The sequence below is a fragment of the Odontesthes bonariensis genome, chromosome 6, assembly GCF_027942865.1.
Source record: "Odontesthes bonariensis isolate fOdoBon6 chromosome 6, fOdoBon6.hap1, whole genome shotgun sequence".
Taxonomy (NCBI): domain Eukaryota; kingdom Metazoa; phylum Chordata; class Actinopteri; order Atheriniformes; family Atherinopsidae; genus Odontesthes; species Odontesthes bonariensis.
The window spans coordinates 18,730,737-18,754,246 of NC_134511.1; the positions used below are offsets into that span (position 1 = coordinate 18,730,737).

A 23,510-nucleotide genomic window follows, 5' to 3' on the forward strand; every position below is an offset into this window, starting at 1 on the left:
ATGGTTATATATATTTATATATGTATATACCTTGAACATTTTATATTTGTAAAAAATACAGCAAAATACCACCAATGGCTATTCAAGGCATGAAAAGACTACGCATATCAGGAACCACTCAAGACCCCACCCCGCCTTAATGTGGCTCCCCGCAGTTGGGGGCAACTCTGATAGGTGGAGGGTTAATGGGGCTGGCCTGCAGGACAGCAGCCTCCTATGATATAAAGTCTCAGCTCTCACCACAGTAAATAGTAAAGTTTTAGAGCAACCGGGGCACACATTTGCGCTTTTACGCACGAGAAGGGGGGCCTCTGGGTTTTTACGCACAACAAGCTATAATAAGGCCACTTTTGCGCAGCTGAGTTTTTAGGCGTGTTTTTTTTTTAAATATTGTGCGTGTTATTATGACTTTATCCAGTGAATTTGAAGCGTCAGTTCACACTGGATTACCTCTAGAAGAGGATGAAATTGACATAGTGGGTGAAAACGAGCCTCTCCACCGGCATTTGTATCGAAATGAGTGCTCTGCGGACCCCGGATCCTCAGCAGAATCTGGTGCCGAGTTTGACTCTTCAGAGCCTGATTCGTCGGGGGAAAGCGAGAACAGTTTCTGTGCTAACGCAGCACCGTCCAAAGTCCAGAGCACTTCGGTAAAGCCGCCCTACTCCTACATTGCTCTCATCACCATGGCCATCCTGCAAAGCCCGCTGAAGAAGCTGACGCTGAGTGGCATCTGTGACTTCATCAGCAACAAGTTTCCCTACTACAGAGACAAGTTCCCCGCTTGGCAGAACTCGATCAGACACAACCTCTCCCTCAACGACTGCTTCATCAAGATCCCAAGGGAGCCTGGAAATCCAGGCAAAGGGAACTACTGGTCACTGGACCCTGCCTCGGAGGACATGTTCGACAACGGCAGCTTTCTTCGCCGAAGGAAGCGGTTCAAGAGGAACCAACCCGATTTCGGCAAAGATGGACTTATGTTTTATTCCAGCTTAAATTGCTACCGGCCTTACGGCCAACCATACAGCGTACAAGGCCAGGTAAGCCCCACTCCCACTGCTCCCATACGGTACATACCAATACAGGAAAGCATCATGATGCCTCCTTCATCCTTCCACCTTCTACCACACGCTATGAACAGTTACGGGAAGTGCAGTGGACATAGAGACTCCAGGGCACAGCCGTGTGCAAGGGAACCAAAACCTGGCCTGTCAGCAAAATGCTCCTTCAGTATTGACAGCATCATGAGCAGACCGTGTCCCATCAGGCAGCAGAGCCCGAACCCACCGCACAGCCCTGACAGCGGTTTTGGATACGGTCATCTCATGTCCAACCCAACTGCCTGTTTGGTACCGACGCTCCTGCATCCTCTGAGAGCTTCTTTTTGCCTTCCTCCCATGCCGAGCAGTGCTCCTTCAACAACTGAGCATCTCAGACTCGCTTACCCTCGCTGCTGAGGCGTATACGAAACTTTACAGTTGCTTGTTGTATCTTATTTCTTAAAGAAATATTTTAACTGCATGCTATTTATATGCACTGACATTCAGAAATGTGTCTTTAAAGAGAGCAGTGTAAATAAGATGAGTAGTAATATATTTGTGACTGTCGAGGCAAGTAAAACCTCAGATGAATGCTTTCTTGTTTATTTTCTTTTTTTTATTTTTATTTTGTTCAAATAAATGTCTGAAATATAATTTGACTTTTGTGTGATGATTTCGAAATAACGGTTCATGTGATTAAAGGAAGAAAATGAATTAATTGTTAAAAAAAAAAAACATGTTATTAAGCTCTATTACTTGGGTGTATTGTGTTGAGTCAGTGTATGCCACGCCTAAAACACTAAGAAAACTTTGCAACAAGTTGGCTGTGTTGATCAGCTATAATTATCAATATAACACGTGGGGGAAATAGATTTGAAACGAGCACATTTGGTCCCCTTTTTTAAAACAATCACCTGACACTTGGAATTGCTCACTGATCCAAAATAAAGCTCTGTACTTTTTCCATATGCCTTCCAAAATAAAACATGCTTATTATGTTTTGTGGTATTATGTAGGTAAATTATACGTTATTAATCAGGAGCTGAGATTTTTTCACCCTGTATAGAAAAAGTATCACTTCTTCTATCCCGCCTCGGGGTGGCGCTGTTTACAAAGTATTGAGGCAGAAAAGACCGGAGCTGCCCTGTCAAGATGTGCTGTCCCAGCTGTCAAAGATTGCAATGTCACTGATCCTCTTTTGATTATAAAACTTTGCTGAAGATACATTACATTATGTTTAGCATTAAACCGAGGATCCCCAAACATAATGATTGCAATAAAATAAAATAAAATGAAAAATACACTTTACTTTTATAAGGAAAGTATTTTTTTTCTCCCGCTGTCTTCTTCTCTCCATCTCAACTGGTACAATGGCTGCAATCATGGCGTGGTATTTCCACACCGGGCCGTGTGAACACCACAGTTCAAGGCAGTGTCCTGTTACACACCGGTCCCTACACAATTCCCCTCTCCCATCAGTCAGATATCTATTTTTGGCCACAGCCTCAGCTGGTTGTAAGCCTTGACCATTCAAACCCTCCCTAATTTTTTTCTCTTAAAGTCAGTTGTCCATGCTTATTAGGGAAAGAGGGAGTTGTCTAGCAGCAGAGGGGTGTATTGGTGACTGTTTGGCTTAGTCTGTCCAGTGTCGGTCAGTACTTAGGGATGTTGAAGTGAAAACTTTTTTTTGACTGGGTGCTTCCCGTCATTCTAGCCAGATCATCCCTGTGTGGAATTGCTGTCACAGCTCTCCTCCTCGCCTGGGAGGAGCAGCCTTGACTCTACTTTACACACAGACAATATCTATTTTCTTCAACTTTATCGTCTCTCTGTGGACACCTCCAATTTCCAACAGCAGACTTGTTTGATCGGCGTCGTCCCGCTGGGTTCTGACGAACAGGAGGATGGAGACGAGCCCCATCCCGGTGGTGACAGTCCAAACTGCCCCGTTCGAAGACCAGCGGCCCGGTACCAACGGGCTGCGGAGGAAGACTGCCGTCTTTGAGGGGAAGAAGAACTACCTGCAGAACTACATCCAGAGCGTGTTGTCCTCTATCGACCTGAGGGATCGGCAGGGCTGTACCATGGTGGTGGGCAGCGACGGCCGCTACTTCAGCCGATCTGCCATCGAGGTTATAGTGCAGATGGCAGCTGCCAACGGGGTAAGAAAGGAGAGGCCGACCCCACAAACTGTCAGGCATCTGTTCTCCTCCTTTAACATGCTGGAGATTCTTCTAATCAATTTGAATCCATCTGTAGCTTAACGTCTAATTATAACAATTCTAGTAATATTAGCTGGTTTATCATTTATTGACACACGAATATATTCTATTGTATTTATTAACAAAGCAACAGTTGCAGATGAAAATACCAGCAAATACAGCTGATTAACTTTGCGGAGGAACTTTGCCAATGCCAGAATTTACATTTAGGCAGGCAAATTTAACTGTCTCTTGGAAATTTTCTCACGCTTCCTTGAAATATTGTAAGACTGGTTCGCTTCTGTTTTATGTTTGCAGTAAACCTGCTGTTCTCTGCAATATGATACACTCACAGACGTGTGAACTCAAAATGTCAGCCCCAGATTAATGAAATTAGGAAGATGGAAGATGGAGAGGAAACTCCCCACATCTCTTTCAAAAGGCTTAGCTGTAGGAATTTGGTTTGGAGAGATTCCAAAGGAAAAACTGAGATTTTTTTTTTTTTTTTACATCAGTGGGTTTTTCTGCTGGCCCCAGCCAAATGTCTCTTGGTCTAAGCCTTATCAGCACTTCCATCCATCCTGTACTATTTTCCTGCTTACGTTTGCCACTCACCTCCCCGCCGCCCACATTGCTGTTACACCACTCCAGGGCCAAACTGTGCACACCGGGGATCCCCTGTCATGGTGTGTGGCAATGGACCAAAAGGAGAGCGAAGACACTTGCACACCACCACCCCCATGCGTGCACGTCTCAATTAGTAAACACCAAATACTGCATCTCCCACTTCCTTAAAACAGTGTATACAAACTCAACATCCTGGACTTTAGAAGGATAAATTCCTCTCTGGTGAGGACACTTTTATTTAGAGTAGCTGATATGCAGAGGAATTATTGCATGCTGCTACCACTAGGCCTACATAAGTAGCATGCACGGTATAAATAGAGAGTGCAGCTCTGTTTTTAGGGACCCTCTTGGGGGAGATCATTTGCTTTTTTTTTCACCTCTAGAATTCAAGGATGCTTTAGGCCGGGGTGGCTCTTGAGTTAAGCCATGCTCTTGGACCTGGTTTTCTTTTGTAGGTCTGGGCAGAAAAAAAAAAAAAAAGAGTAGTTTCTTTGAATCATATGTTCCTCTAAAATCTGTGCCGTGCAGATTGGTCGTCTGGTAATTGGTCACAACGGCCTCTTGTCCACCCCTGCCGTTTCCTGCATCATCAGGAAGATCAAGGCGATCGGTGGGATCATCCTCACTGCAAGTCACAACCCTGGAGGCCCCAGTGGTGACTTTGGAATCAAGTTCAATGTATCAAATGGAGGTGAGAACTGTGACAAATAGCTTGTTTTTTCATTCTTCCAGCTGCCTCTTATTCAGAAGCCAAAGTGATTGAGACCAAGTGTTTGAAATTAATGCTAGTTTGGGTTATATTTCTTGACTTTTTTCTTTGTCTGGCAGGCCCATCTCCAGATACAGTGATGGAGAGGATCCATCAGGTGAGCCGGACACTGGAGGAGTATGCCATCTGCCCTGATCTGCGCATTGACCTGTCTAGGCTGGGAAGACAAGATTTTGATCTTGAAAACAAATTCAAACCTTTCAGAGGTACAACAGTTATACATGCTGGGCTAAAATCCTTTATTCATCATTCTCAGTTCATAATAATATAAGTGAAGATAAATAACAATAATCAGCCATTATTGTTGCCTTGTGCCCTTTTCTTGAACACACAAATGTACACAGATAATCATAATGTCACCCAGCAGTGATGGTTTCTTCTGTGTTTCCAGTGGAGATTGTGGACTCAGTTGAAGTATATCTACAACTGCTGAGAAACATCTTTGACTTCTCTACCATTAAAAGTCTCCTCACAGGACCAAATCAGCTTAAGATACACATAGATGCCATGAATGGAGGTAATTTTTAGCATCCTCTCAAATGACCTCTGAGCTGTTATTTGCTGTAAATTAAGATAAGTCTGTAAATGTCTCCCCTTTCCTCTCCTTTTCCCATGTCGCAGTGATGGGCCCCTATGTACGCAGGATCCTCTGTGATGAGTTGGGGGCTCCTGCTAACTCTGCAGTAAACTGTGTCCCTCTGGAAGACTTTGGTGGTCAACCTCCAGAGCCCAACCTGACCTACGCCACCTCTTTGGTGGATGCTATGAAAGGAGGCGAATTTGGCTTTGGAGCCGCATTTGATGCAGACGGGGTAGGCCATCTGTTTTTATTTTCACACCCTTGAGTGTCATAAATCAGTTATAGGAAATCACTGGCTACGCAGTGATTGATCTGTCTCTTAGACTCAGATGGGCTTGAGGGCACGGCCTCAGGATATTTAAGTTAAACACCTGAAACTCCAGTGCTTGTTTTTATAAGATAAGATAACCAGGAGTAAGAGAGACGCTTGGAGGTTTGAAATGAATAACATTCTTCTTCTAAAATGCTCATTTCCCTTGTTTGATATTAAACAATGCTATTGTGCATGAATAACTTGTGCACAGCCACCAACAGTTGGATACATGAAATATTATTTTTATCAGTTGGTAACACTAATGAATGGTCTAGATACAGATAAATGGGAAATTGACGAGATTTCTCAGGACTTTTAAAAGGTACTGATCAGAAAAGGAAAGTGTTCGTGATAGTGCTACGCTAGAATTTGCTTGATACAGGAGATTAAAGATGCATACAAAATATCTTTCAGTCGGCCAGACTCTTAAAGAGGATGGGTATGTATCTGAATGGGCATGGATTTTCTTTTAAATTAGGAGGAACATATTAAATCAGAGTATCTGGGTCCCCTCCAGGAAATCTTACTTATCAAAATCTAATTTCTTGCATTCTATTCATTGCAAACTGCATCAATTTAAAACGAATATGTCTTTATTTAAGAAAGGTATGACACAATGAAAAATATAATAGAATATAATTCATTAAAGCTGTATTTGATTTATATTTATATATATATTATTTTTTGTTTGTGTGTTGCTGAAGGGAAGAAAGGCAATAAGGGCCACGTAATGGGCGGTCAATGATGATCTAATAAGCAGTTCACTTTTTCCACAAAGTCATTCAATAGACATTTCTACTATATACACACTCCCACGCATCCTTTGGAAGTAAATTATCTTAGTAATATTATTAGAGGTTTACATCACACGTGCTCTGTTTCTCCCACAAGGATTTGTGTCTCCAGTGATGATCATCTGCGGTTCTAATCTGACAGGGGAGATGTCTCTTCTTTAGTCTCACATAGAACTGTATACACTGATATCCTCCAAAACTCCCATCTGCTGTACTAATCATTGTGTGTAAAAGTTATTTTAAAAGATACAGTCATTTGTGTCTTATACCGTTCTGTGTTTCATGGACCAGGAATAAATGACAAACTCATAGGGAGGGGGGGTATTTTTAGCTGTGAATTCATACACATTTGGTGTGTGAGTGAGTATTTATGGAGGCTGGACAGCATCTGCGGGATTGACTCAAAATAAACTACGGTAGCTAATAGTTGTACTGAAGAACTGAACTGAAGAGTCCCAGAGTGTTTTTCATTGTTAGTTATGGTCTTCTCATAGGATTTTTTTTGACAATAAGCTGTAAATCAAGTTTAATGAAATTCTCTCTTCCCATCATAATCACTACCTGTATGAGTCTCACAGTGTACAGAATAACCTTGTGTTGTTCTTAGGACCGGTACATGATCCTTGGAGAAAACGGCTTCTTTGTGAACCCCTCAGATTCAGTGGCCATCATGGCTGCCAACCTCTCCACCATCCCTTACTTTAAACAGCATGGCATCAGAGGGTTTGCTAGGAGTATGGCCACCAGTGCTGCCCTCGACAGGTACGACACACACACACACAAACACACAGTCGGTACATCTAAGGAGTCATTTCACACCATCCAATCTCTCTTCACTAACTCCTGCACAGCCTAATCTCTGGGGAGGGGGGCAACATCCACCTTGAGATCAGATACCAGGGATGATGCTGTTCATGACACAATATTACTATATATTTAAAAAAGTAGAGCACTCACCAAATTCAGTTGAATGAGTTTTTCTTCTTTCAAGACGTGCTTTGTAATAAGTCACTAAATCTGAATATGTAATCTTATTCATTTTTTAACAGTCCTCAGTCCAAGTATGGAAGTAAAAAAAAATGGTGTTGTTGCTGCAGGGGCCTCAAAACTATGAATCAGCCTTCTTCAGTTGCAAAAAACAATCCAACTAGGAGCACTATTATAATGATACATTTATAATCAAGCTCCCTTTATACCTCCTGTTTCTTTTAAAGAGTTTTATGGTGGTTGGAGCTTGAACACTTTCCTTCAATTTGAGAAAACACAGAGAGTTGTTTGAATAGGTACACGAATGTGTTTATCAGTGGGTGTGTGTTACATAGAATATCAGCTTGTTTTAATCTTTTCTTTGTAACTCGGCTTGTGGTCAACTTCCACAAGAAGTCAATGGATAAGCTTGGTTAAAGTTGATATTTTTCGAATATTTCAATTTATTCTGATGTTTTACACTGTGTGTAATGTTAGATAGACCTGTATTTGTGTGCACTGCTGAATGTGTGTGTGTGTGTGTGTGTGTGTGTGTGTGTGTGTGTGTGTGTGTGTGTGTGTGTGTGTGTGTGAGGAGGTGTGGGTGTGTGCATGTGTTGTGTGCAGCTATGTGTTGGTAACATTAAGGAAGTGACCTCACTGCCAAACCTCATCTCTATGGGTTTCACAGTTACAGCCTACATATGTGAAATGTGAAGTGGGCTGTTATATCATAGTTATTATTTTTTTTCATGTGGACAGACACATGCACACACAGACTCACGTACTGAATCGCTGTTGGGTGGTGTTGCACTGGTCCTTGCCTAAGGCTGTGTCTTATGATGTCTAACTGCAGTGATTATTAAAGAACTGCTTGCTTTTGCTGCCTCCCATGTCAGCACCACCTAATCTCATCACACTCTCTCTCTCTCTCTCTCTCTCTCTCTCTCTCTCTCTCTCTCTCTCACACACACACACACACACACACACACACTGGTTGAAAACAACATGTTACAGGTCCCACTGCAACCCTGAGCCACTGATCTCTCATCCAGCACACACACCAAAATGTAATTTGCTGGAAACTGTAACTTGTTGTGCAATGTTCTGAGAATTTAGAATTAACTTAAAGTAATGTGTCTGTTAGAGATACATTTTAAGCCACAGCTAATGTTATGCTCTGGGTCCTCCAAACAACTTTGTTAGACAAATTCTAGATTTTTACATGATAATCTTTTTTCCCCATTAAACACAAGAATACTCAAAGGGTTGAGAGTCTTTTTCAAAGTATGGTACACCCCCTGTTCCTCCTCTTCAGCAATCACTCACTGACAATGAGAGACATTGTTGCAGGGCTTGCTCGATTTGTTCGGCTCTCAGCTACACTGCTACCGCTGAAGTTCCCAATGTAACCCTTATGTACATGTCTGCATGTGTTTGACAAACTCCAGGAAGGGTTGAGGTTCTTAATGGTATGATGTTGAACGCTGGAGTCTGACCAAGTTTGAGCCTTTTTTGGACAGTGTGGTTCTGACAGTTTTAGCAGCCCTCCCTGCTGTGTGTTTATGAATTGCCGAGCCCTCTGCGTTATCAAAGGCATGATGAATGTGATGGTTTATATCCCGTGGGCAGTTGTGTGTGTTTGAAAGGAATACGGACAGAGAATACATTTGTTTTCAGATTGTCAGAGGATATTAACTGGATCAGTTGGACAGGAGTCTGGAGTTTCTCGTGGTTAAGTCTTTCATTCTTGGACATCTGTGCTCTGAACACGAGTACCCATGTCTCTCTGTGCAAATACAAAGCTGGAACTGATGCAGCATGGACGGAAGGGATAGTGGGTTGGCAAGTTTTGGTAAAGGAAACATCTGCCTCTCTTTTAGCAGTTCAAGGAATGTGAGGATGTAGAGAGGGCGGAATTGCTGGTTTGTATGTTACTAGTATAAAGAATGAGAGTAACAACTGATTAGCATGAATAGGAAAAATATGTTGTATGTTGTTCTACAACAAATTGGTTTAAGGACCATTACCAGAAAAAAAGTTTGTTTTAACTCTGACCCTGTTTGGGTAGATTTTCCTGCTGACACTGGGACTAAATGGATTAATTACCTTCCTGGTAGTATTAGTATTGCATGGTGGATAAGAATCTAAGCAAATCAGCTGACTGAATTTACATTATTACAGATAAAGTAGCCTACCTATTAAACATAAACTCGGTTTGAGCTCGATATGACCATCCACGGCCAGTTTGGTTGGACTCGTGTTTTCATCACTAAATTCCAAGGTTTAGTTAAAAAAATAAGTAGATAAAAAGCTCAAAAAAGCAATAGAGAAACTGTGAAATGCTGTCATCAGGCTCACATTCTATATTACACAACAATATTTTGATAGGAAACATGGTGCAGGCCATAGCCAAGTCAAACACCAACCCTACAGGCACACTTTTCCCCTGAGAGACTATTGTTAGATGGTAAATGTGTTCTCAACACAACTTTGGAAAGTCACAGAAAACCTCTAATGTCATGGAGAAATTTTGATTCTGACGCCAAAGAACAGTTTGAGAAGTGTTTGTGAATGCTATGACTGTTTTTAAAGAAAACACAAGGGTTCTGATTTAAAATATTTTCATTGTTATCTTTAGTGGCAACACCTTTAACTATTAGTATTCTGTTCCTGTGTTGCCGCAGACGCTAAAGGTCAAGTATGCCGCACTTTTTGTCTGAATGCTAGTCCACGCTGAGCTGTCTTCACAGCAGGGGGCGATGAACCCGGCCACTGGATCGTGTGTTCGGTACAGTGCAGATGAAGAGAATCCTCATCGCTCATTGTAGACCTCGGTATTTACTGATGTGCAAGAAATATGCACGCAAAGACAAAAAGGGAAAGGCAATGCAAGTTGATGAAAACAGCTGATTGGTGATATCATATTTAGAGAGCTCCAACAGTGACACTGACGGAAAGGACCCGAACTGGGTTTTTACACACTCAATTCTCATCTTAGCTATCTCAGTTTTGGTGTTCTTATAACAAAATGAGGATTTTGTACTTGTTTTACTTAACTAACTTCACTTTTTATCCTGATTCTGTCCTTTACTATTGTGAAACAATTATAAAAGCCTCACAGCAGAGCTCACACCTACATGCGAGAGGATTACGATCCTTAAGAAAAACCTTCTAGCGTTTCTGTGTTTGGCAAACCATCCACCAAGCACGGCTGGTCTATTATGTGCAGGACGTTTGTTAAGATATACTTGTGGGGCTATAGAGTGGATATGAAACCAGAAAACATATTTTTTCTGACTGTGATCATGTGTGTTGTTTAGTTGAAGCTCAACTGGTGCAAATATCAGAGTTGAGAAAACATGACTCTCACACTGTTTTGTTTGAAAATTGACTGATGCTGTGGTCAAAGTCGGCGCTTATGTTGGTCGAAGGCGTGCCATTAAAAACATCAGAGGGCAAGAGACTGTTTTCTTTTAAGGAATGCCAAGCTTTCCGTTCCTGTGTTTGCATCGCCACAGGGGGATAAAGCTGGTTTACTCATATTTGGTCATTTATCCCATCCTCTTATAAACAACTGCACCAGGCACTGCGGGGTTTATTTATGTGCACGCTGATTATGTGGATGTGTATACCACCAATTAAAACTCTAAAAAACACCCACATTCACTAATGTCACATTGTGGATTCCAAAAATTTGACACGTATGCCAGTTTGTTCCTTTGGCTGAAAAGTGTTTTGTTGGTTAGAATATTTATCCGGCATTTCTTCGCCAAAGGGAAGTGTGTTTACATTTTGAGGAGATCACTGAGGGGCTGTGAATGATGTTGTGATTGAGGAAGGATCTGTTGGTAAAAGGAAGGAAACGGTATCTTCATCTATGCTGCAAACAAAACATCTCTGTAAGCAGATTTTTTATTTTTTTGCTGTGTATCTAATATTGTATTGTGCAGTAGACTATTGGAAACTAGAGCTCAGTTTTTGGTGACTACACACATTAAACCAAAAACCTTATAAGATTTCCAATAATGCATCTTTGGCACAAAACACAACAAAATGAAAAGATGCACATGATAACAATTTAAAAACATGACATGACAATACCCCAAAAAGGTACATCACTTGAGAAAACATAATAATGAAACCGAAAAAAAAATTATGGAAATTACATATCTCCACAAGAACATTCTCAGTTTCACAAGTAATAATAATAAAGAAAAATTAAAAGTCACTTTCACTTGAAGTACCTTTGGTCAACTAATGCTCAAAGGTGGATGGACAGCTTCTGCAAATGTGTTGGACCTGTTTAATATCTCTCCGGTGAATGATCACATGGCGGATCAGCCGTTTGCGATTATAGAGAATATATTTGGAAAAATACTCACTGACATGAGAAAAAACAATCACAACGTGCCAAACTGAAAACAATTCCCAGAGACCTTTCCTTGTTTTTTTTCCCTCATTGGTAGCCAAGATGATTGGCTTTGTTTATGTCATCGTCCTCCGCGTTTGCTTTTTGGCGAGCTACTGCTACTCTGCTTACTGCGGGCATGTTTAATGCAGCCTATGCTATTCGTCACTTTATTTAGTGATTTAGCTCACGTGGTTTTTATTCACCTATTCACACAAACATTAATGGAGCTGTTTCAAGCTTCAAGATGCTCACCTGCCATCAGGAGAGACTTGGGGGTTCAGGGTCTTGCCGAGAGGCACTTCTGTGGGTGACAGGACTTATTTTATTAATTAATTTATTTTTTGATACCCGGAGCTATTCTTATACTTCACTGGATGGTTGATGGTTGAGTCATTGTGATTGTGTTTTGGCTTTAGTTGTTTTGATTTAATTTTCTGTTTTTCTTTTTGTCTAAAGGCGTTTTGTCTGATATCTCTGATTTTTGCTTCTCTGAAGCTTCTTTATCTCCTGATGGAGACATTTTGCTCCATAGCTTATCCACTAGTGTCTACCAGTTAGTCAGTGTTTTTGTCAGTTTGTTGTTTGGTGTTGAATAGGTAATGTACAATTTTTTATCTAAATTTTTTTTTTCCTTTTTTCCGCTGAGAACAGCTGCTTGCTGTTTCTGGAAACTATGCTGTTAGAGCGATGAGAGCAAACCAAAACAGTTGTGGGCCATAAAACAAGAAGTTGTTGAAATGCTTAGTAGAAGTGGGGGTGGGGGGGCATAAATCATGTTACTATAATGCAGCTCTAGTTACTTTTCTTTGAAATTTGTTTGAACAGATCAAGTTTAATCAGATTTTTTTTTCCGTCTCTACTCATACATATCTGCACCGTTATCCCTCTATAATATGCATATATTCACATGTGCATACACACACATGCACACTCCGTATCCTTTTCTTCTTATGTGACTACATGACTCACAGCCAAACATCAACTGAGAGGTGACTCAGTTTTTTCCTGCTGCCTTTTGCCTTATTAAGTTATTGGATGAACTGCTGGCAGATTAGGCCCGTCATGCAACATTTGCTTTGCTTCATTCAAAGATCAAAGGATCTGTTTGTGAGTTGATCTTGATATCAGAGCTGGTGATAATCTGATGTTGGATATTAGAGAGAAATAAATATATTGTGTGTTTGGGTGTGCAGAAGTACAAGCTTTGTTTTGTTTCTCTTGTTTCTACTCTATGTGTTTGTAGGGTAGCCAAAGCCATGAAACTGGCTCTGTATGAGACTCCCACAGGCTGGAGGTATTTCGGGAACCTGATGGACTCTGGACGTTGTTCCCTCTGCGGGGAGGAGAGTTTTGGGACAGGTATGATATACTATCGCACACCCACACAATCCAAACTTTAAACACTCATAAAAAGCGATTTGTGATTTCTGAAATGGTTTGTATACTTGTATCTAACTGATCCAAAGGCAGAAGGAGCCTTTTAGATTGGGAAGAAAAAGGTCATGGATTCAAATCCCTGGACTCACTTGGAAAATTTGAGTGGGTGTGTGACTGAGACACCCCCCCACCCCCCTTTGCAGCAACTGTTGTTGAGGTGCCTGCAGACAAGGCCATAGCTGGAGGAGTGCCCTAGCCAGCTGCTGTCAATGGGTAGCAAGGGAATTCCTCGCTTCACATGACTTTTTTTCCCCAAATCTTGTGTCTTATTTTGGCAGTTTTGTCCAGCATTACTATTTCATACACCAAAACATTAGATGGCCTCTTGTAACACAACAGCATCAAGACGATAAAGACTTGTGTGGTAAACTATATTAGTGGGTGAATGGTCAAATTGGTTAAAACCAAGTGTCCGCCTAAAATCGCATATCTGCTTCTCTTCCAGTCTGCTTCAGGTCTAGAGTTTTAAGCAGCACATCCTGACAGCCTGTAGCTCCAGTCAGTGCCGTCTAATGGATGAGAAGGCTATGACCCTGACTGCATGTGTAAATAATCCCCATTCTTTTGCTATAAAAGGAGACAGGAGCTCCCTGAATCACTGCAACATGCCGACAGGCCTCAAGTGGCAATTTAATAAATGCAATTGCAGAACACGCACATAGATGGTCAAAATAACATAGATAATGTGCCCACACATTTAATAAGACTTACATGTTTGCCATTTTTGTGCATCTGTTTATCTTTGCTGCCATCATATCACATTTCTGATCTGAGCCAAAATGTAGTTCTTGTTTTCTTGATTTTTGTGGCTTGTTCAGATAAACTTTTCTTTGAAAGAAAGACAGAAGCACAGGGCAGGAAAAATGTCAAAGTGAAAATAAATATGTATGGTGATGTGAACAGAAGAAAAGAAGAAAGGAAAGGACGCTGCGAGAGTCCAAATATGAGAAGTATTGACAAGGACAAGAGAGGGCGAATAAGCAGAGACTAAGAGAGCTCAGACGACTATGGGAGCTCACTCGTTGTCTATCCTTGTAAGGCAAAAAGCTCAGAGGGAGCTCTGTTGAGTAAATCATCAGAGCTGTACAACACCGCTGCTTCCTAACTCTCAAAGACACACAACATGAACGGTGTTCATTTAGTGTGGGTTTTGTTTAAAAATCCAGTCATTATTCCAGAGATCATCTGGTGTTTTTTTGTGCATGTGTGTGAATATATGTTCCCCAAAAGAATAAGGAACAAAACTTGTGCCAAACTTCCAAAATATGTAGAATAACAATAGCATTAACATGTTAAGACTTTTCAATAGCCCCATAACTGCAGGACATAGAATGGCAGAGTTGAGCTGAAAAGAGAAGCTGTAATGTAACGAGAGCTGCTTGGCATTACCAATACAGATCTTGACACCTTTTGATCCCCTCAAAGTGAGTGACAGACAAAAAGAGACACACAGTGACGCAGGGAGTAGATAATGACAACTGTTAGTTTCATAACAACTATACATTCATGGAGCCGGACACAGAGCTTGACAAGATCCTTTTCTTATTTTCAGTGTACATATTAAACTAGCAAAAGAGACATAATTCTTTTAAAAACTATTCGTGAGGGGGCAACTGAGAATGATACCTGTTAGCAGCTGAGTCCATTTTCCACTTCAAGCTCTTGCATGGAAACATTACTAACACATTCTTAACCTCAAGAGATACCTTTACTGTGCAGCTGTCTTTGTGAACAGACTGATAGCTCCCCAGTGAAGGAGACAGCGGGTGTGATCGGCTCTTCTGCTTGTGTGTGTGTTTCTTGGTCAGGCCGCAGACATTGTTCTGCTGGAATGTTTGGTTTCGTCTCCATGGTCTCCCTGATCGTCAATAACATGCAGTAAAGATAAATACCGGGCTCAACCAAATAAACCATTACATGTTTACTTTTAAGTCGACGATCGATAAATCACTGGGGGACTTCGACTTTACATTGATTTGTAAAATAGCAAAAGTTAGTATTTTTCCTTGAGGGCCCTGAAGAAACTTTCTAGCACCCTCACTCTCATGGATTGAAAAATCATCATTGGAAATCAGCGAGGGTGCTGCGCTTGGGGTTGCAACAGTAGGCTCACTAACTGCAACAGGCTACATGCAATGCAGCTAACAGCTTACTCTCAGTCCTGAAGTGTAAACTGAACTCCACAGTCCAATGCCAAATATCAAGCTAATCTCAATATCTATGAAAGTTGTTATTGTCAGAAACTTTGGTCCACGACAGCCTGCAGGTTACAGTGTATTGGCATTTTTGAAAATCCTGTTCTGTGTTTGTAGGATATATTAACATGGACAAAAGTGTTTCATTCAGAACTTCTTTGTTTTAAGAGGAAAAAAAGTCTACATTTGAAGTGAGGAGGTGGTGGCAGCGGTCAAACACAGGGAACAGTAATCCACCAGAAATACTTCCACACATATTAGTTGTTTTTAAACTTCAAATTGGTTTTCACTGAATGTTTCTCCCCCTTGGTTTGCCTAACATTCATTCCATTCTCAGCTTCTGTCTGCCTCGGTGCCAGAATTTACTGGACAAATGAATCGTGTCACAAACACAAGATGTGGCACACAAAAAAAAGCAAAACAAAACAAAACAAGCTTCAGTGAAACACGCGACTGAACGTCATACCGGCTGTTATGAGAAAAGAAAAATACACCTTTGTATCTAGTTTCTGTGTTACACTGAGCTAAAGGGCTGCAAATAATCTCATCATAATTTGAAAAAAAACTACGATTTTTTTTTTTTACATCTTACGCACTTAAGTTGATTTACACACATCGGGTTTATATTCAATTCCAAATTTTAGGAGTGGTTTCTCATGAGTTTTTCTTTCTTCTCCAGGTTCAAACCACATTCGTGAGAAAGATGGCTTATGGTCGGTGTTAGTGTGGTTGTCCATCATGGCAGCCAGGAAACAAGGCGTTGAGCAGCTCGTCAGAGAGCACTGGGCCAAGTTTGGACGCAACTACTTCTGCAGGTAACCAGCTGAGCAGTCTCTCTGAAAGGCATTTGATCAGCTTTTCAGTCTTGTTTTCATGGTCCAGGATTATTTAAATCCTCTTTACTCCCTGAAACTCACTTGAATGATACGTTTTGTCTTCTTAAATCTTCTCAGTCCATGCCAAAGTTAAATACTGTGTGCCTTCTACTCCTTTACCTTAATCCTGGTTGCTTGTTGTCCTTATTTCAACCTCTCCCCTGTGACAGTTACTGTAGTCTATGTTCCCACTGAAAGTTTTCTGTAGCTTTTTATGTCCCCACAGAGAGTTTTTTTCCAAATCGATGCACATTTCCCACAGGACACAAGAGAGACAGGACGAGGACCAAAATCTGTAAAACATCTGTCATTATTTGAAGAAAAAATAAAGTCACTCACTCTGAGAAGTCTCCCCTATAATAGTCCAGGGCCTTTTTAAGTGCCATGGAAATAGCTGGTTTGTGTGAGTTGATTGATTCTAATGAGGCAATTTGAAACAAACGAGTTTGAGGATGCTTTGAAGAAAAAATATATAGAATTGCAGAAAAAGAAGAAAAAAAATGCTTTGAAATGTATGCTCACTTCTGACAAATATCTGACAAAATTTCCAAGTCATGGCTTTATCACCTGAGTATATGCGTTTTTTTGTTTGTTTAAATTTTTAAGGTCTTTGATTTGTCTTGTGATTGTCAGATTTGATTATGAAGGTCTTGACCCACGTGCAGCCTTTTACCTGGTGAGGGATCTGGAGGCAGTAATCTCAGACAAAGCATTCACCAGCCAGAAGTTCGCCGTTGGGGATCACATCTACAGCGTTGAGAGGGCCGACAACTTTGAGTACATCGACCCCGTGGATGGGACTGTGGCTCGGAACCAGGTCAGTGTTGGAAGGCTGTAAATGCAGGCTATGAACAGAATTATAAAAGAGCAGATGTTCTATTTCCAAATATTGATTATTTAGAAGATTTACGTCTTAAAAATACAAACTGGACATCAATAGATAAAATGTTAATTTGTACATAAAGAAATTTTCCAAGTTAATTGGAATGCTTATTACGTTGTGGTCAGTTAAGCTGGAATTGAAACGTATATTGTCAGTTTTTACATGAATAAGTAGTAAGAGAGGAATATAAAATGCTGAATGGTTTATTTATTCCAATATTCATTCTATATTTTTGTTAAACATATGCACTACTGTTGGGCTAATTTGCCAACCCTTTTAAAGGTTTTCACCTGGTATGTCTGATGCATTTTCAAAAAAAATCACTAACTGACCCTCACATCAACATTTAGCTGGTATGAATTTCAATCTTGTTACTGGTTGACTGATAACAGTTTTAGCTTATACACTAATGGAAAAGAATAAAGTGCTCTATAGATAGGTTTCCGTGCAACATCTTGATAGAGGTCCATGCACAACGAAGACGCAGAAAGCACAGCTGAATCTGGTTTGTTTGTCATAGCCATGGTCCTAAGCATGAATTACAAGGCAGTTAGCTCTACCAACAATATTCAATAGTCAATATTCTGCGGGGATCACATCCCTTTGCAAAGAGCATAAAAATATTGTGGGTTCAGGACGGTAAAAAAAGAGCAAACTGGGATCCCATGAGTCACTAAAGCAGCAAAGTCTCTGCAGATACTTTGTGTTTCCAAATGTAAAACTCTGATTCGATTTGATAATGCTTTACGAGTAACAAAACCAAAATCATAATTATAACACTCAAAGAAGCGGAAGGATGCGGGTTTTACTTTGTAAAAAAACACTGGTGTTCTTCATGTAAATCAGATTTACAGTTACTCAGTGTCATTTGCCGTCCAGAATATTGTTGGGATTCGGTAATTTCTCAGCATATTTGATCACAAATGTATTGACATAATGGGTGCAGTCCAAGCAAATGCTATAATTAGTACCACCCACAGTCCCAGACCAAGCTAGCTGTCAGCTGTGTCTTATGCTGTATGTTTACTGTAAGTGTAGCTTCTATTAAATGTGGCAGGTTGAAAAGTGTGTGAATATTGTACGACTAGCTTGTCAGTATTTTTACTTATTGAGCCAAGTGAAGCTAACTTTACAGCTATACTGCTGATATTGTCAAAAAAAGGACAGCAGAAACACACAACCAATGTGAAAACCCAGGTAAGGTCTTTAAGAAATATTCACAGCTTCAATGTTCCACAAGTCTATAATAAAAGCGTTTCACTATTTCATTATTGAGTAAACGAGAATTTACAAATGATAAAAATGTACATTCATTATAGAAGTTTGTTGTAATCGCCCTAACTGCAGTTTTCCTGCCTAGATGTGCAAGTATCCAGTTATGTTTGTCAGCTAGACACCCATCTATAGAAATGAGATGTGTTAATGATCTTGGGATAGTTTGTCCAGCTTAGTTTTGGCATGTTTGCTCGGTTAGCATGCTGTTATTTTCAGTGCGTTAAATACTGGTGTTTTGCCAGTGCCTCCACTTTATGAGATAGTCACAGTTAACTTTAGGGTAAACGGTGCATTACAATCCTTACGATCAAGTGACAATATCTTAGACTATCTTAGATTTAATATCCCTACTGTTTTTTTAGTTTGAAATACATATTCAAGTCAGTCATTTCACGTGAATTACTCTCAATTACAAACACTAAAACACATCTCAGTCATCTTTGATTTGCTTTAGTTTCAAAGAGAATATTTCAGGTTAAGGCCTAAGTGGATATAAGTACAGCCAACTGAAACACATATAACTATAAGAGTGGAAAATATTGATGGTTGAATTTTGGCCAAAGAAAGGAAAGAATATATTATCAAGTGGTGGTTTACTGTCACGATGTTATATCAGCACTTTAAACAGAAGCTTTAGATATAAGCAGCCCCTTTCCTCATTGGTCTGAATCTGTATTTCAGATAAAACAGGTTATCCAAAACTGAGATTGACCCAACCAGACTTTGCACGCAGACCTGTAGTAACATTGTAGGAAACTAACATCAGCATGAGCTGGACTACAACATGTGAGCCCAAATTCTGCTTTACATCAGTTCATATAAGGTTAAGTCACATTTATTCACCCTCTCTTCCCCTTTTTCATACATATGTGTTTTAGACCACCCACTGAAAGTTCCATCTTTGGACATGACGGTCTATCTACCATTTCAAACTGTAAACAGATCCATACACACACACACGACATATGGCACATATCCCAACACTGATAAGTCACTGGTCAGTACAACAGTCCTGTCTCCCTCTTTTCCTCCCACTTGTTTTCTGGAGTTTAGCTGACTCCTCTCTTCTGCTCACAAGTGTGCGGAAACTCATGGCGTCAGTGCTTCTTAGCTCCTGCCCCACCTAACACCAAACACACATACGGTCATTTATCTATGACTTCAGAGGACATTACACTGGCTTGCTGTAATTTCATGGAGACGAACTTAAACCACTTGCCTAACCCTAAACCTGACTCCTTAATCTAAATTTAACCTTAATTTCTACTAATACGTTGTCCCCTTTATGTACGTTAGTTCATTTATGTTACAGGTGTGCGTCTTCACAACATGAGTGATATCTGTCCACACACATGCTCACACTTATTATACATTTTAGTGTGTGCATCCTACCATGTGCTTCTCTGTTTACACTTGTTTCTGCTGGCAACCACCCCCATCAGCTTCACCCTTCGCAGCATCAAGGAGGGACAATGTCCCTTTCTTCCCTGCTGCAAAATACTCCATTGTGTTACCATGGTTACAGCAGGGCCACAGCTAGTTAGTCAGTCTCCCCAAAATGGTAAGTCCTCAGCAACCCAGTCGCCCCAATGAATGTTATTACAGCACACATTCCTCCCAGGACAGAATTATATCAGCTGTCGTCTCACTTGCGGCCTCTCCATTGCGAGGGGGAAAAGTTGGCGCTCAGACACAAACGCACTAAAACACAAACGCACAAGACAAAGCTTGGGGGATTTACACATAGCGACATGGCAGCTTTTTGTGGACAGCTACTGAATTAATTCAGCATTGTCTGCATATCATACAGGCAGTTGAAAATGTTGTAATAAACACCATCTAATGATATGATATAGTTTAAAATACATTTCAAACTTTGTTTTCAATGGCAGTTTTTATATTGAAAGAAAGAAAGTGTTTTCAAAGGTGGGGATTTTTCTCACGACCAGATTTAGCATCCGTTGCTTTTATCTATCTACTTAACAAGCATTAGCCAGCCCTTTGATAACTGCATTGTTAGAGATGAGCTGCCACTGTAACAGATAGAAAGACAGACAGCCAGGCGGGCGGTCTGACACCTCTCATTATCACAGTCTGTCTTCATCCTTACTATGACTTCCTCCCAGCTGCCACAGTCGTAAGGAGGTGAGTGCTCCAGAGTTGATGGACTGAAGCAATGTACCCGCTTGACATTTACTGTTATAAATTTTCAAAATACTCTCTGATGACACATTTGTCAATATCAAGGCATGTAAAACATTTAAGGCCTGAGGTGGGAATACAAAAGCTTTAGACAGCTACAACAGTCAACTTGGTAATTCTATAAAAAAGTGTATGAAGGTGGGTTTTAATTGAAACCAAGAATCATTCTTACATATTTTGGTTTGATTTTCTCTCAAAAGATATTGCTGCCTTTAACTCTGTGCTTGTCTTTTACTCGTGGAATAAGAAAACACACACATTGGAATTTAGGACAGATAAGTGCCGTCACACATCCATTTGTCAAAAAATCGTATCATCCTTGTTTCAGCCAACAGAAGAGGTAGTGGGGTAACTCAGCCTCAGCATTTTTAGAAATAGGATATTATAGTGCTAAGTTTAATGAGCCAAGAGTAGAAGTCAGTTAGGCTTTTAAAAACGTGATGTTTTACTCTTCTTCTGTCAGGGAAACTGAAATTCTAACAGCTACAGTATAAGCTGCTGAACTAAATGTGGAAGCATCATCCTTAAATTTAATTTGGGGATTGCGGTCATGAAGCTTGTTGAAATTTGAAGTCAACATTATGGCAGATGTTTATGCACTGCTTACTGTGAACAGTTTGTGCACAGGCCCAATAAAACCCACACCGATAGTGACATCTAGTGGACATTTGCCTTTACTGAAGAAGTGACTATAGAATTTTTTTTAAAGTTTCATATTCATGGGATATGTTGTTAGATGCCTAAAGTTATATTTAGCCTTGTATATGGCGCTAATAATTCAGCCAACTTAGTTTGAAAAAGAAAATCTCTCACGATTCATATCTACTCGTTAAACAAAAAAGTTTGTTTGTTTTTAGGGTTTAAGGATTGTCTTTAATGATGCATCCCGTCTGGTGTTTCGGATGAGCGGGAGCGGTGGAGGGATGGGGTCCACCATCCGTATTTATGCCGAGAGCTTTGAGAGAGACCCTGAGAGGCACAACAGAGAGACTCAGGTACAGAGATTGTATGATGGTTGCTTTGTGTAGTTATTCTGTTTGTATACGTATATATTTCAAATGATACCATGGTGTTATCACTTTTTATTAACCTGTGCCCACATGAGAATGTTGATATGCAAAGTTCAGCCAGTTTTATCACCATTAGATATAAATCCTTAACAGTGAAGTACATCTGCTTCTCTAACTCAGTGGTCATACTTTTTGCCTGAAATCACCTTGCCTTAACCAGAGCAGAAAAGCGTGAACATGATTATAGCACAGCTGCAGGAGTGCTTATTCATCCTGTTCAACTTCAAGTAATATAACTGAAGTTGAGTGACCTGTAGTCCATAAACTTTAGGAACACTTAGTTCTTGTGTGGTTATAGATGTTGGGATAGATCGTGAACTTTAAACATAGTCATGGGTTGTAAAGTTGAAGTCATGATGGCTACAGGGCCATATGACATTATGGAACAATTGGTGTTTTTTTTCTTAAAGATTCCATTTATGCCCTCATTTTTCTTACATCTGCAAATCATAAGGCATCTACTGATGTATTTGAGATGATAACTCCAGTATCTACGTTTTACCGATTAATACAAGCTCTTAACAACAATGCTTTTTGCTAAAGTAATTTAGTGTTAAACACGTAATCAATGGTAGAAGAAGTAATCAGTTTCTTTACTTATTTAAGTACTTTAGTCATTAACAAAGTTACTTTCTTTCTCGCTGAGATCTTGTAGAGAAGAACTATAAAACAAGTACCTCAAACTGTACTTAAATAGTTTTCTAGTAAAGAATAAGAATAAGAATTCCTTTATTCGTCCCACAGTGGAAACATTTTCATGTTACAGCAGCAGGAGCAAGAGATAAAAATAAATAAATAAAAATAACAATATAAACAATATAGAATATAGAACATAGAAACATATGTATATATACAGTGTTTTAATTCACACCATTGCACATTTGGGAATATATCTGGTTGATATATTATTGCACATAGTTTGACTAAAGTAAAGTTACCACTGAGCTTAATTTCCAGTGAACAGAATGATAAAACATTTTTCAAATGAAATGAGAGAGGTTTATTGCTTTCTGGCAACTGGAGTTTAGTTACAGGGAAGCATTTAAGTTGAGCAGTTGACTGATCGATAGACATGCCGTACAGTACTTGTTTTTATTACTGTTGTAAAATCCAGACCTCTTCACCAGCTTAGTTTCAGGACTCTGAAACATGACTGTGTCCTCACTGAAGTTTCAAAGTGTTACTGCCACCTTTGTTCAAATTGTTTGGCGGGCCATGTTGTCTCTCTCCCTTTGCAGGTGGTGCTGGGTCCTCTCATCGCCATTGCCCTGAAGATCTCTAACATTCACGAGAGGACAGGACGCCGCGGTCCAAACGTTATCACATGAGCAGCAGGGAGAGACACGCGCCACGCACTCAATTGCACACACAAAAAAAAAATGCATCTGCAAGCTCACACTGAGAAAACATTATCTTCATTTTACGATACCTGCCATTTTAAAACTCCCACTCTTGCAGCTTCCGTCCAGTTTTTCACTTTTCTTTTAACGCTGACCATGTGAGATGCGTAATGCTGGAGTTTGTCTCTCAAAAGCAAAATGAATGTTTGGCAAACTCATTTCTATCTTTTTTTGACCACTATCATCTGTCAGCTATTGGTAATTAAAAGTATGTAAACAATAAACATATTATGTACGCGCAAGGCTGATTGTTATTGTTTGTGACTTGCTTTAAGCGAGATGTACGGATGACGGAGATGAAAAATTGACCACAATTCTTGTCTTTAACAGTGCAACCTCTCATATTGTTGTTTTCATTGACTCCCGTGGATAAAAAATTTTTTTCCCATTTGATTAGCAAAAATAATGATTTCGTCAAAGCTTGAAGTGGATGTTGCAGCACAAAGCAAATTGCATTTCCTGTCCC

General features: G+C 40.1%; 2 protein-coding genes across 2 annotated transcripts; both read left to right on the plus strand.

The window, feature by feature from the left end:
• Positions 1-305: 305 nt before the first annotated feature.
• On the plus strand, positions 306-1,588 carry foxd5 (forkhead box D5). Its single transcript, XM_075469012.1, has one exon. The coding sequence runs from the start codon at positions 405-407 to the stop codon at positions 1,458-1,460; it is 1,056 nt and encodes a 351-aa protein (XP_075325127.1). The 5' UTR covers positions 306-404; the 3' UTR covers positions 1,461-1,588.
• A 1,065-nt stretch (positions 1,589-2,653) lies between these two features.
• Positions 2,654-23,286, plus strand: pgm5 (phosphoglucomutase 5). The gene is made up of 11 exons (XM_075467750.1): positions 2,654-3,205; positions 4,400-4,562; positions 4,700-4,846; positions 5,032-5,157; positions 5,262-5,452; positions 6,935-7,089; positions 12,951-13,066; positions 16,019-16,154; positions 16,848-17,031; positions 21,432-21,569; positions 22,883-23,286. Exons 1-11 carry the CDS (start codon positions 2,948-2,950, stop codon positions 22,970-22,972), a joined length of 1,704 nt encoding a protein of 567 aa, XP_075323865.1. The 5' UTR covers positions 2,654-2,947; the 3' UTR covers positions 22,973-23,286.
• The last annotated feature ends 224 nt before the right edge of the window (positions 23,287-23,510 follow it).

What these genes read in the sequence shown, in the direction of transcription:
- foxd5 (XM_075469012.1), top strand. Translation starts at nt 405, where the DNA reads ATGACTTTATCCAGTGAATTTGAAGCGTCAGTTCACACTGGATTACCT.
- pgm5 (XM_075467750.1), top strand. Translation starts at nt 2,948, where the DNA reads ATGGAGACGAGCCCCATCCCGGTGGTGACAGTCCAAACTGCCCCGTTC. An exon ending in AGATGGCAGCTGCCAACGGG is followed by an intron (nt 3,206 to 4,399) that starts GTAAGAAAGGAG and finishes TGTGCCGTGCAG; the next exon opens with ATTGGTCGTCTGGTAATTGG. An exon ending in ACCAGTGCTGCCCTCGACAG is followed by an intron (nt 7,090 to 12,950) that starts GTACGACACACA and finishes ATGTGTTTGTAG; the next exon opens with GGTAGCCAAAGCCATGAAAC.